Source organism: Monopterus albus, unplaced genomic scaffold, assembly GCF_001952655.1.
Source record: "Monopterus albus unplaced genomic scaffold, M_albus_1.0 scaffold112.1, whole genome shotgun sequence".
Taxonomy (NCBI): domain Eukaryota; kingdom Metazoa; phylum Chordata; class Actinopteri; order Synbranchiformes; family Synbranchidae; genus Monopterus; species Monopterus albus.
In genome coordinates, this window is record NW_018127992.1 from 109,430 (window position 1) to 123,957 (window position 14,528).

Sequence of the window (14,528 nt, forward strand, 5' to 3'; positions counted from 1 at the left end):
TTGTGATATCACTGGAATCTGTCAGCTTTTATTTAAAGTAAACTTGCACTGTTAGCTATTTTTTTCATAATCTTAAATTGGAAATGGCAGCAAAGCGGTTATATCTCCAACAGCTTCAACCCTTCCAGGCTCATTTATCATCCTGACAATTGTGGAGGTGATTAGAATGGCTTGTGGTGTTCAAGCTAGGATTCAAAGATTATTTTAGCATTGTTAGGCAGTCACACCTATTCATTTTAAGAAGTTTAACAAAGTTTTCTCATTCTAACATTTTTATTTGGACTCTTCCAGAGTAATAATAATAGACAGATACATTTTAACAGGCAGCACTATTTCTGCTGTCCAGACTGTGTCATTTTCACTCAGGAACAGTCCATAATATACAGTAATTTCCATCAATAGGTGCTGGGTTTTAACACACGTCAGCGAAAGGCTTTCCTGAACGCTGTGATGCGCTGGGGGATGCCCTCGCAGGACGCTTTCTCCTCTCAGTGGCTGGTCAGAGACCTCAGGGGCAAGACCGAGAAAGAGTTCAAGTAGGTAACATATATTATGAAAGACATCAGTCAGAACTGTTCCGATGTAAGCCGCCTCCAATTCCATCCATCTTTTAATCACACATCTTTGTCCTCCTCTTTTTTGCCAGAGCTTATGTGTCTCTCTTCATGCGTCACTTGTGTGAACCGGTGGCCGACGGTGCCGAGACATTCGCAGATGGCGTCCCGAGGGAGGGCTTGTGTCGCCAGCCAGTCCTCACACGAATTGGCGTCATGTCCCTCGTCAAGAAGAAGGTCAGGCCAAAGTTTTTGTCTTGCCTAGGACAAGACAAATGTGGGGAATGAAGCAAGTTCTAACCGTGAAAGTTTAGTCTTGGTTGGCTTTGGTGACACCTGTAGCTGCCATGGTAACAACAGATGTTGTTTCATCCTATAGCAGGCACTTATTGAGCCGGATCCACTGACAAAATAATGCCAGTGTACATGTGTTTTTGATTGGTGACAAGTGTGACAAAAACATTGCATTTCCTGTGACTGCTTCACAATGAAAAACACCTGTGTTTTGCCAGCTAACTGGTTTTCTTGTAAAGCAGCAGGGGGATGAAATGTTAAGTTTGCATTGCTACCAATGTTTGACAGCCCTGGAATAGCTCTAGGTGAGAAATGAAACACAGTAACGCTGCATTGTTTCCTGTGGATTCCCTGTGCTGGTAGGTAGGTGGTTTAAATCTGGCATGAGAATGGCAAACGCCACCACTAACAGTGAAACCTACCATATAGGGAAGTAATTACTGAACGCAGAAACATTTAGTGACTATAGCTGAACATTTACTAGCCATAAATAGAAACAAAAACTCGAAAACAAGGTTTGGTTTCATTAAAATCTTCAGGATTGCAGGTTTAATAGTGTACTCCCATATCAACAGTGTGAAGACAATATTGTTTTAGGTCATAAATAAAATGTCAGGTGTGTTTATATTATCTTCCAGTACAGAAATCAACCATGACATCTTGAAAGATGTGAATGCTCAGTGTGCCAGTTTATTTTAGTTTATCCAAACATCTTCAATCCTGTTTTCAGTCCAACTTGTTTAAACCTGCACACATCCTGATCTGCTATCTGTGCTGGGGGGGTGTATGATATACTGCCAGGAAAACAGGGCATGTGGGTGGTGAGTTTAAATAAGGTGGTATTAGATGAAGTGAATGTGTGCCAAGCTTTTTAATTCTGCTCGGCGGTTGGTGTTTTGTGTTTAGATCCAGGAGTTTGAACACATCAACGGGCGCTGGAGTCTTCCAGAGCTCAAACCTGAGGTCAGCATAGACAAATCCTCCTCCAGGGCCTCCTCTCCTGCACTGAAGACCGCCACGCCTACGCCTGATGCCAGTTACAACAACACACCATGCACCTCCAAGCCAGGTAGCCAAACATCACCCGCTGGTTTGATGTATTACATAGTCACACACACCAGCTCCAACAGGGGGCGCTCCATATAAAGGGCACCAGATTAAGCTGGAGTTGGACCTCCATAAGTGTGTGTGTGTGTGTGTGTGTGTGTGTGTGTTTGTTGTTACTGATGTGTTTATTTGTCTGAATATGTGCAGCCACCCCTGCTCCAGCAGAAAAGCTAGAAAAGAATGGAAGAGAAGGAGAGAAGGAAGAGGACAAAGAGGAAGGTGAGACCCTGTCGGAGAAAGAGACAGTGAAGGAGAAGGAAGAGGTGAAAGAGGTGGACAGCAGCAAGACTGGAGATCTTGAAGAGGTGGGACACTGTCCTCAAAACACAAGACACTCAACAGCTAACACATCTATATTCTGCAGGTCTTTCGGTTTTTGTGGGGCTTGTTTTATATAGTTTTATTTGTATTAACAAGTTGCTCATGTGCTAACACACTACAAACAACAGATACTGTATTTTGCTTTACTGTCAACAGTTTGAAAGGTACCTTATAGTGTTTTTCTTCATTCCGGGCAGACATTGGTTGCTGGTCACACTGCATGGCAGATGGCAGAAACTTCAAAATAAACTTCACTTTCGACTTGATATACAGCTGCACTTTTACACCAAATCATGGACATCAGTGGAAAATAATGGCTGCCTGCAATGTTGGACAGCACAGTCAAAAACACTACAATGAGGTTGTTCATGATGTTAATTAAGTACATGAAGCTAATAAATAAGAGGCTAAAACGCACAGAACTTATTGTGGATTATTACAATAAATGAAAGTGCTGTTCCTTAAAAGCTGGCATTTTAAAGATAACAGGTATTCACCATACAATAGTAAAGTGAAGATCAACTTACTTGGTCCTCTGTCCTTAGCTTTCCTCCTTGATAAAAGAGAAGTCGCAAAGTGTGTCCCCTGGTCAAAAAGCTGAAAGCAAAGAAGAGAGTGACCTGAAAGACGACCAGAAGAAAGAACCAACTGACACTCCTACTGCCATGACTGAGGATAAGAAAGTACAGGAGGAGAGCAAAGAGGAGACAAAACAAGACACAGAGGTCAAAGAGGAGAAATCTGGTAACAGCAAAAGCACAGAAAAGAAACTTTATAAGTCAGTTAGATGAGGTTTGATGCACACAGTCAGTTGAAATAGGCTTGTGTGAAACAATCCAAATTATAATGTGTTTTTTATTCTGCAGAAGGAGAGAAGGCTGGGGAGGAGAAGGAAAAAGACAAAGAAAAGCGCGAAGAGACACTTGCAGCAACAGAAATGACAGATGCCAAGGATAAGACAGAAGTAGCTGACGTCAAGAAAGGTCGGCCTCACTGTCTGTGATATGCTGCCATCAATACGTAGGGACAGTTTTGTGCTTAATACTTTCACTGTCTCCTGATAACAGAGGAAGTCAGAAGTGAAAAGGATGCTGGGAAAGAAGTCAAAGCAGCTAAGGAGGAGTTGCCCAAGGGTAATGGGAAGCCTCTGACTGAGCGACCTCGCTTCATGTTCAACATCGCCGATGGCGGTTTTACTGGTTAGTATGGATTTACCTGCAGTGTATATGGAATAGATTAAACTGACCGATATGGTTCTAAACATTACGTATTTTAAACCTGTATGGCCGGTAAAACAATGACCTTCCCATGGTCAGGTTTTGGTCTGATTTCTCTGGACTTTATTCATCTCTTTTCTCAGCTTCTTTAACGGGACACAGTAAATGTTCTAGATGAAAGATCTAAATACAGTGGACAAAAACAGTGCTGTTATATTGCTTTTACCTTAATATTTCGGGAAAAGACTACAAACTGTACACCAAATTGTGTAAATTATTCTAACACCTAAATAACTGTAGAAAAGATTATTTAAAGATTGAAAAATGACTACAGAAAATACTACAGAATCTCTGAAAGATGGGGAGAGGAAGGTGAAAATGATGTAAAGTTGACCAAACAGGTGGCTCAGCAGTCTAAACAACATAACATTTAGTACTAAAACTACAAACCCCCTTCCTGTTGCTTTCTGTACTAAAGCAGCGCTGAGCCAAAATGATCTCCACCTTAATAATAAACCCCGAAAAGCTCTGTGTGGAGTGGAAACACCTACAGCAGGGTTTCTGCCAACTAAGGACTTTCAGACCAACCTATTTTTTTACCGTGCGCTCCTTCAACCCACAGAGCTGCACACTCTTTGGCAGAATGAAGAGCGGGCTGCCATCTCCTCGGGGAAGATGAACGAGATCTGGCACCGCCGACACGACTTCTGGCTGCTGGCAGGAATCGTGATGTATCCTTGACAGCAGTTGCCCGGGCAATGACCCTGATGTGTTTATTTTTCTGTAAGCCAGCAGAAGCCCAGCATCTACAAGTCCACAAGCTGGCCAGAGCTCAGTAAACAGCAAAATCAGTCTGCTGGGAGCTAAAGTAGTAGGTCAGTTAGTTCATGATGTTGCCTCTATTATTGTAATTAAGGCCATGCAGCAGTCACATAACAGTTTTCATTATTCTATAAGCTAATGCTCCATCCCAAAAGGGGAGAAGTGTGTGTTTCAGAAACTGTCTGAAGCCTATTTTATGGCTTTGAAAAACTGAAAATTTGTATTTCAACAAAATTAAAAAATGAAATAACCTTTTTTGAGATTTTGTGCTAAGCTAACCAACTGCTGGCTATAGTTTCATATTGAACAGGCAGTTATGAAAGTGGCAAAGATCTAAGTAAGAATATGAGGATTACCTAGAATCTCAAACTGTTCATTTTGTTACATATCTTATAAGCTAGGAGGTAGTTATCATATGGTAGCTTAGCACAAAAACATGGAGCAGAAAACGGCACTCTCCAAAATTTAAAGCTAGGCCTACCAACACTTCTTAAGTTCGCAAATTAAAATCTTGTTTATTAAATCCATACATACTGCAGTGCTGAAATGCTGGGCACATGCATAAACTGCTTGTCAGGAAGTACTTTTAGTACTACGCATAAAAAAACCAGTAAACCAGTAAAACCATATATTCTTTTTTAAAAATATTTGTATTTGTGTACAAAGTAAGCAAGAATGAACATGTTAATTAGTGAGTGTGCTGACAGACAGTTTGGAGAGAGCCGGGCTAGCTGTCTGCACCTTCTTCAAGTATTTATGCTAAGCTAGGCTAATTGTCTCTCAGGTCCAGTTCCAAAGTTCACGCACATACAGTACATAAGAGCAGTATTAATCCTTTGTATTATTTTTAAGAAATAACCATATTTTCAAAAGGTTTAAATATTTTTGGAGTAAATTTTGATGTGGCTAATCACTTCTGAGTGCACAAAGAACCTTTCCAGATTAGCTTCACAGTAATGTTACTTTTCTGAAGTTGGGTAGGGAAGATGGTCCACTCAGTGCGGCTTCACACTGTCTCTTAATGAATCACAACCCTTGACTCCTGTGCCAGCCACGGCTATGCTCGGTGGCAGGACATCCAGAATGATCCTCAGTTCGCCATCGTCAATGAGCCTTTCAAGTCTCAGGCGAATAAAGGCAACTTCCTGGAGATGAAGAACAAGTTTCTGGCTCGACGCTTCAAGGTAACACATACTAGCTAAAGCTTCATCTTAACTCTTTGTAGTACAAACACATCAGATTTATATGTAATTTAGCTTTTTGTTTCAGTAACAAAATACCTTTTCCAGTGACTTTCTTTGAGAAACATATTTTTACAAAGGTGCCAACATTCCCAAGCATTAAATATAAGAACTTTTCCCAAATAAAACAATTGGTAAAATTTTGATTTAAATCAGAAAATTAAGACTGTGAAGAACTTTGTGTACTTGGCAGTCATTCATATACATTTCATTTGCTATCCAACCGTCTCTAAGTTCAATTCCCAGCCATGCAAACTATTTTAGTAACATTTTTCACTGTCTTCGATCACCTGACTTCTTTGATGGTCAGATGACAGATGCCCCTAGACCCACATTTTGGCTGGATGGCACTGCTGACCGCTGCATTTCTGGAAAAGCTCTCATCCTGTTTTTGACCAGCTCACATGTTTGACCAGCTCAACATCCTCATTTACTGTATCTCTTTCTCTGTGTCTTTCTTTGTTTCTTGTTACCTCTCTTGCTAGATTATTTTGACAACCTGACGCCAAGAATGCACTCAAAATAGGATTTCACACCAATTTCCCTTCAGTATGTTTTACCTGTAATTGGTTGTGTAACATGATGACTTCTCTTGCAACATGTTTACACATTTTCCAGAGCACACACGCGGACACACACCCAAATGATTTACTGGATGAAGTTGGGTTTCCCATGAAATGGTTGCATTACTGTCGCTATGCCAACTAGAACACAATATGGTCTAATATATGCTGACAAACAACAGATAAAGATAGACTGAAGGTAATTTTAGAAGTTAATCACTGAGCCAGCCTTCCTTTTTTATTTCTAAAAAAGATTTATTTCAGGCTCACCTTTGTTAAGGTGAAGAAAGCTTTCTGAAGTTTCTGAAGGCATAGACATAATAAATCTATGGGACTGTAGTCATTTTGTGAGAACACTAATAGACATGGGTGTCATCTTCGTAGCTATGATAAGCAGTCCTATAGTCTTGGATAATTCAAAGAAGAGGACGCATGTACAGGATGAATAGGAGGGGACCAAGATCAGATCCCTGTGGGATTCCATACATCATGGCCATTCTTTCAGATTCATAATTACTGATACTGACTACATAACCCGTGCCTTGATCTGGGGACCATACCTCAGAAAATAATTATATTACCATCAGTCTTTCATTTGCTTTTTCTTTCTTTTCTTCTTTCTAGGCAAGATTTTTGTGTAAAAGAAAATACACATACTAAACCAATCAGAATAAATAGAAACAGGAGGTTGTGAACATACAAATGGAGAAGTAGATTATGGATTAGGAATTAATTATAGTTACATTGGACATTAATACATTTCTTTCAGTATTTTCTTCTTTCTTTTTGTGACTCCACCCCTCCTGTCCCCCTGCCCTCCAGCTGTTGGAGCAGGCACTAGTGATAGAGGAGCAGCTTCGACGGGCAGCCTACCTGAACATGACCCAGGACCCGAGCCACCCAGCCATGGCGCTCAATGCACGCTTTTCTGAGGTGGAGTGCCTGGCAGAGTCACACCAGCACCTCAGCAAGGAGTCGCTAGCAGGGAACAAGCCAGCCAACGCAGTACTGCATAAAGGTCAGGGTCACTGGGGTGATGCTAATCATTCACAGAGACAGAGGGAAATAGAGAAGGTGGGAGTGATTGGCAGGCAGATAATCGCAGATGCACAATGAAAGAGAGATGCACATCATCAACACAAGCGCTATTGTGCAATCTCCACGTTTCCTGCAGCAGCAACCATATCACTCTGCCTGGAGCGGCCTCCAGTAAAGTCAAGCAGATAAGCTTACACAGTGTTAAATGATAGTTCCAAACATTTCCTCACTGCCTGACTTGCAAGTCTGTCCATGTTTACATTGTTCTGTTGAAAGGATAAGATGCTCAGTACTTTACTGTTCTTGTTCTCATCTTTGATTTCTGCACATAACAGCAAGTTAATGAAGCCACAGGAATATTTTTATCAACTTGCAAAGCTACACCAGCAGTTAGTAATCAGTGAATAATTCCATGTAGAGATGGGCTGACAGAGTGGAAAGATAATGAAGGATGGGAAGTTTCTTGTAAAAATATAATAAGCAAATGGTGTTTACAAACTCTGGGGGCCTTTTTTTTTTAAGTTAAGATTTATAAACTGTTTATAATGTTTAGACCCAATAAATTTAACTTCATAAAAATGTTTGAAAGACTCTGAAGAGCTTTTTAACTTTTTACTCCTTTAGTTTGACTTGTACTGACACTTGTACAAATATTTCATTTCATGTCGAGTAAGCTCCAGCTCCTGTGGTCTGACCTTAAGAAGCACACAAAAATCAGAATAAAACTGGAAGTAATTATTAAGAGGCCCAAAAGAAAGATAAAAAGAAAACTACCAGGTCTTTTCTCCTCTAAGTCAGTAGTTGTTGATGTTTGTTGTTGTCACTGCAGTGTTGAACCAGTTGGAGGAGCTGCTTAGCGACATGAAGGCTGATGTGACCCGACTACCGGCCACGCTGTCCAGAGTCCCACCCATCACCGCCCGCCTGCAAATGTCCGAGAGGAGTATCCTCAGTCGGCTGGCCAGCAAGGGCACTGAGACCCCCCCCCCCCCAGTCAGCAGCCTGCTTTTAAACACAACACACACATACAATTGAACACAAACTTTAACAGCTGCAAGTTGAAATCTGTTCAAGCTGCTTGTGCTCAGTGGAAAAATAATAGATGGAGGACAGCCAATGAAAATACAGAGCCCATTATCTTGTCACCCACCTGTGCTTTTTGCACCACAGCTACTTAGTTCAGGAAATTGTTTTTGTCAGCTTACATAACTTAAAAGTGGTTTGTCTTATTTTCCTCATTGTCATGTCTTGATGTAATTAATTCCTAAAAAAGGCTTCTTTTCTTTGTACAGCCCATACCTCCAGGACCTTACACCACCCCTCAGAACTACGGAGCCCCCTTCACCCCTGCCCCACCGAGTGCCCTCCACATGGGAGGGGCCAACTACAGTCAGATGCCACCCGGATCCTTCATATCAGGTCAGTCTTTGAAGTTCCACTGACATCTGACTCCTGTAAACGTTGGCATGGTCAAAAGCTGGATCATCATTACAAATTTTCATTGTGCAGAGAGTCAGGGGTTATAAATATTTCAGCTATGTCAGGCTGAAGTACAGGGAATGTACAAACACAATTCCCTAGATATGCGGAATCTTTCATTTTATCAAAAGATGCAGCAAAAAAAGGCTTTAATATTTAACATATGCTTTTGATTTGAAGAGCTATCCCAAGCAAGCTCAAATAAGTGCTGTTTTGCATGGAAAAGTATTTTGTTTTACTTTGAAGCAACTTAAGGGGTAAGATAAGCAGAACTGCAGCATTAATCTTCATCTACCAGTGCAAATGCTCCGTCTGTGGAGCTGTGAGTGTGAGAAAAAGAGGTGAATGTGTTACAGTCAGCAGTAATAAAAACCATAAGGTAATGATAGCATTCAAGGTAATTTACAGAAAAAGAATACTGGTTTTGTTTGATCAGTTGACACTTGGCAAGCTGGTGATGTAAGCCAGATTTTATGCTTCTTTGCAGAGGTGTCATTGCAGTTTCACTGTAGCTGCCTTTGGCACAGGAACTGATTCATACTATAGTTCAATGGGAATTTAACCTGTTGATTGTTGTAGACTAGACAGTAAACAGTAGGTTTAGTACATTATAAGGCTATGTTGTGCTTTCTGTGTGTACTTGGAAGGAAATCCTTGTGCATTCTTTGAATAATGCGTAATATGGGGTGAACCTGAAATGACTTTCCTAGGTAGAGCATAAAATACTACATTTGTCAAAATAATCAGATTTAAAGGGAAACGCCACCCATTTTACCAGTGAATTGTGGTTCGTTCTCTATTAGGTCAACAGTGTATAAACCGTTGTGGAATGTCTTTTATGGCTTTGGAGGAGAAAGTAACCCTCATGATGTCATGGTGATGTCAATTGGACTATCTCAGCTTGGACTCGGAGGCGTAATATTTATAACAAAAGTCCGAGCTGCAAACCTGTGTGGAGTTTGAAAGACAAAACTCTGGCATTTACCAAAAGCTGATGGGTTTTTGGACTGCGAGGGGTTAAATCCAGGATATCTCACACTGTGCTGCATCGATTTTGATCAAATTTGATTGTTCTTATTTTAGTGCCCATCTCATAGTCACAGTGAAGCTTAATTTGGAACATTTTTATCTTCAGTAATGTGACATAGGTCCAAATGAAACAGAAGTGTGTGCGGGGTTTAGTTCTTCAAAGGGATTTAGATCATTGCAGTAAGAAGGTTTGCAGCCAAATACATTTTTCACTGTATCACAGAATGTATATTTGTGTTGTGTTTCTGAAAAGGAAATTTTAATGGCTGCACAGTCAGGTCCAAGACACCCTGACTGAGAAGCACAAATCCAACTTTAGAGATCTGCACTTGATTACTTGGCACTGTGTGCTGATGATGGGCAAAACCAGTCCAAAATACTGCTTCTATTTAAAGATACCATCTGAGGAATTCCTTCTTTATATGGTTATGTTACTGTGGAAAAATATTTGTAAAAGGAAATGAAAAAACGTTCAGGATTCATCAAAATTAGTGACTGTGGGAAATGGAGGTATTTTAGGAAAACGTCTGTGCACTATAGTTAGTTTTCTGATCAAGTCCAGCGTAATTTAACTCTTTAATTTCAATGTAATTGCTAAATGTGTGGTGAAAAGAGCTACTCGATGGCATATAATGGAGGGCTGTTTTAAATACTTGTGGTGGACGCTTTATCTCCCTGTGCAGCTTAAACTGTGTAAGCTTCAAAATCCCGAAAGGAGTCTGTGTCTGAAAAAACCATCTGTAGCAGAGTTTGTGATGCGGCTGCCAGACAGACACCTGAAATAGACATTACCAAAATCAAACACAAACGTGCTGCACTGCTGTCTTAAGGCATTTTTATCTCTTAACACGTCCAACTTCAACACTCGACTCAGCAGTAATAGCACATTGTGCAACAATAAAGCACAGTCTGGGCTATCGAACCTGTCTGAGAAGTATTTTCTTTTACAAGCGTGTTTATTTTCTTTTGTGAATTCCTTGTTATGGCTCTCATTATTTGTGGAGTTCAAAGCTTTAGAATCAAATTCGTAAAAAAAAAGTTCTTGTTTTGGCCCCTTGTCCAACTTCACTCGCCTGCAGTCTGTCAGAACGCACAGCCAGTTTGTGAATTTATTTTTTATAATTAGTTTGGTAACGGCATATGCCTACCAGACACACTCTGCACTCTGCATGTCTGTTCATGTCCGCCGATGTTTGGATAGTAAAGATGGGGCAGAGATAACTGGTAAAACCTGATATTCCCCAATACTTTTGCCCAAAAAAAACCACAACACACAGCTTTCTCAGTGCTGTGCCTGCCTTTCAACTCAGTGTATCATAATTTATGTAATTGCAGACTGAGACATCTGTCAAAAGCATTGCATTTTAGAGAGCCAGAGCCTATCTCTGAAAATGTCATTATGCTCAGCCTGTCTGAGTCTGGCCATGCCAAGAAAACACACATTTTGCACCAAGGTATTTTGAGAGGGACAGAGACCACAGAAGAAGTTAGGTTGTGTAAATGTCATGTTGTGACTTGCGAACTGGGCGGAGGGCTGCGCCCAGTGCTGACTGTTCAGAAATAGTCACAAGCACGTTGTGTTGCTCCGTCCGTTTTTTTGCTTGCGGGGGCCTCGTGGCGAGCAGCTGAGCTGAGAGCAGGCCGAGCCGAGCCGCGTTCATTCTGAACAACCTGAACACATGAGGTGGGGTGAACACATGCAACAACTGGGGCCACGTTTCTGGTTTTGACTGGGGTTGTGCGCTGGTTCCTCTTAAGATTCAGATAGAGAGGAAAAAAGTGAGCAGCAGAAATCGATTGATTTAAAAACACAATCCTCTGATTTTCTGACCTCCTAGCTTCCCTCCACTAACAGCACTCTCCTGGGAGAGTACACAAAGCATGTCCAAAAAGACACATCTACCGTTGCACATCTACTGCTTTAACTGCACTCTGTGAAATCTGCTGCAAAAATGTAATGATCCACCAAATGCTACAGTGAAGAACTCTTTTGTCCTGCCTCTCACATGTTGCAAAATCTCAGCATTTGCTCATTGTCTTGAATCTTTTGAAGTATTCTGGAAAACCTGTTTCAGCCATCAGTACTGCCATGAGGAAGCTGCTCATCTGCACTGAAAGGAGTCCCACATGCTAGATAAAGCTTCACCTTTTAGAGGGGTAGATATTAGAGCGATGGAGTCGAGCACATGAGTTCAGGCTCTCATGTGTGCAAGCACCTGCCCTGCTGAAGTGTCCTTGAGCAGAACCCTGATCCCTGGCCAGCTCTAGTAGCACCCCCTGTTCTCTGGCCTCCCTGTAGAGGAGGGAAGCAAGCTAAAAGGGAATTAAAGTGTCACATTATCCTGCTCCCCTCTCCGAGTCTCCACTACAGTCTGCCGCTTGTCTGCCCCCACAGAAGCCGCTGCTGCTGCTGGGGCCACCGGGGGAACTGCTGGGGGAGCCGCTGGAGGACCAACCACTACCATTGTTTGCCAGAAGACCAAGGAACATGATGTGGTGCAGCGGCAGCGCGTGGTGGACCTCTGGAAGGATGGCAAGTCAGAGGGCGCCATTGGGCTGGAGCTGAGGATGCCCAAGTCCACGGTGCACAGCATCATCGTGAAGTACCGGCTCAGCAACACGGTGGAGAACCTGCCACGCAATGGGCGGCCAAAGAAACCCTGAGGTCGGAGGAGGACGCTCACCAAGGGGGAAGAAGAAAGGACATTTGGATAAAGCATCCTGGAATGTAACCAAAACGAACTGAGAAGGAGAGATGAAAACCTGAATGCATGAGCTAAAAGTCCCAGAAGGCCCCGAGCTCTTTGGCACTGCCTGAAAGTGACAAACAGAAAGACTTAAGTAAAGCTCACTGGATGGTTCGAATAGGCAAGAGAGCAAAAGAGAAAGAACTCAAAAGAACTGTTAGCACTTTGATCCATTAAAGAAAACATGCAATCGACCACAGAGCGAGGAGAGGAGAGAGTTCAAAATTACAAAGGGAGAGGTAAAATGCCGGCCTTGAGATCAGGCACTAATGATGCGTGGGTGGAAAATGAAGCACAGAGGGAGGAAAAAAAAGAGATATGACCTGTCTGGAATAAAACAAATCCTCAAGCAAAGAAAGAAGGCACTATTGAAATAAGCCCAAAATTTTGATTTGAGAGGAGAGATGTCTGGACTGAAGAAGGAGGGGGGGGAAAGGACACTATGTGAATCCAATCACAGGAAGTCGCATATGAAATGCAACACAGGAGGATTTTTCCCTCCCAGATAGATTATTCTAGACTACTTTGTCTGTTTCTCCCTCTGCACCAAAAAAAGATTTCCCCTCACATCAATTCTTCAGCCGTCAGCTGACTGAACAAGCCTATCCCCTCGCTCTGACCCTGTACTCCCTCATTCCTCCACAGTCCTGCACTCCTCTGCCTCTTTCTCTTTCTCATGCACACACTTGTATACACACTCTAGACCTCACACACAACCTGAAAACCTGCAAAGAAGTTCATCTAGGAAGGGACATGCTGGACTAGGATCGGGTTGCAAAAAAGGAAAGAAAGGCAAAGATGGAAAAAAAAGACTTTTCTAAGTATAAAACTTCCCATGGCCCTCGCATTCCTAAGTTCAACCAAGCATAGGAGCAAAGGACATACATATTTAAAACTTTGCCTTTGTCCAACGATCAGTAGCAATGTTGCTGTGACCCAAGCGGAATGGCTGGTGCTGAGATATGTAGCCTACTGTATTACAAAGCGTATTTACTATTGCACCTTTTTTACATTTCCTGTTTAAATCTCATCACAGTAAAAATCTGTATTTATGAGCAGCTCTTCTCCAAAGCTTGAGACTGTGATCTGTGATTAAAATGGACCTTCACGCTGAGGCTCGAGGAGACGTTTTTGTTCTCTGAGCTTCTTTATTCTGACAGTGTAATGGATTCCACACTGGAAACTGTCCCCTGATCCCCGAGAAAATAAAACACTCTGGACTCTGTCATCGGTTTTCTAACTCAGTGTTTGTACAGCGGAGCTGTAGATCAGTGTGACATCCCAGTGTGGGGAGCAGAACAAACTCTCCTGCCTCAATTCTGGAAAGAGAAGTTACACAGACCAAACTTTTCTGGAACATATGAGTATTTTTAAGCTAAAATTGAGTGGTATTTCCCTTAAGCTTGAAGGACATAAAGACCAGAGAAGTGTGGCCTCCAATGAGCATATATTGTATGTGTGTATACGGTATATGTGTGTGAATGTTTTGTTTTGTACACATTTGTGTGTATGGTAGCACTGCCATTTTTTTTATCAGAACTAGGTATTGTTTAGAACTTTCAATATTGGTGCCAGTATGATGCCTGAGTTTCTTAACAATATGTTTTTATAGAGTTTAGCCTAAATATAACAGCCTACAGTTGGACAGGTTTTAAATTAAAGCTACACTGATCAATATTTGAATATTACTGGATGTGATTATTGGCAGTAATATGAAAGGGGGTGCTCATACTGACAAAGCCACAGGAAATTTTCACCTGACTCTGTAGCTCCCCTCAGCTTTACAGAGTGTTTTAACATTTTTGAGCTCATTGTTTTGGTTTTTGCTGCCTGTAACTTTACTGTTTTGATTCAGTCCTTCTGCTCTCATCCACCTTGTTTAAAGATGCAGGCATCTGTCTTCAGTAAAGAAGCTCTGATAAACTTATAACAATGCTTTCTGCGCAGCACACTGGTGAACCTTCTGGAGCACTTAGCAGCTAATGCTGTTTTCACACTATCCATGTGTAGCCCATTTGAATTGAACCCTTTCCTGGATGTGGCCTTGGTGCGGTTCCAAATGAGCTCTTGAGCCATTCGACTGTGGTGTGAACGTGATCCGACCTCGATCTGGACC

At 41.8% G+C, this 14,528-nt stretch overlaps 1 protein-coding gene across 1 annotated transcript in view; it reads left to right on the top strand.

The window, feature by feature from the left end:
• chd3 (chromodomain helicase DNA binding protein 3) overlaps positions 1-14,522 on the top strand; it is a 34,776-nt gene extending 20,254 nt beyond the window's left edge. Inside the window, 13 exon segments of the mRNA XM_020611343.1 lie at positions 403-536; positions 647-791; positions 1,755-1,917; positions 2,103-2,260; positions 2,822-3,020; positions 3,143-3,259; positions 3,344-3,475; positions 4,116-4,224; positions 5,367-5,499; positions 6,942-7,137; positions 7,987-8,150; positions 8,450-8,576; positions 12,061-14,522. Coding sequence (XP_020466999.1) covers positions 403-536; positions 647-791; positions 1,755-1,917; positions 2,103-2,260; positions 2,822-3,020; positions 3,143-3,259; positions 3,344-3,475; positions 4,116-4,224; positions 5,367-5,499; positions 6,942-7,137; positions 7,987-8,150; positions 8,450-8,576; positions 12,061-12,329 — 2,046 coding nt within the window. The 3' untranslated portion in view covers positions 12,330-14,522.
• The last annotated feature ends 6 nt before the right edge of the window (positions 14,523-14,528 follow it).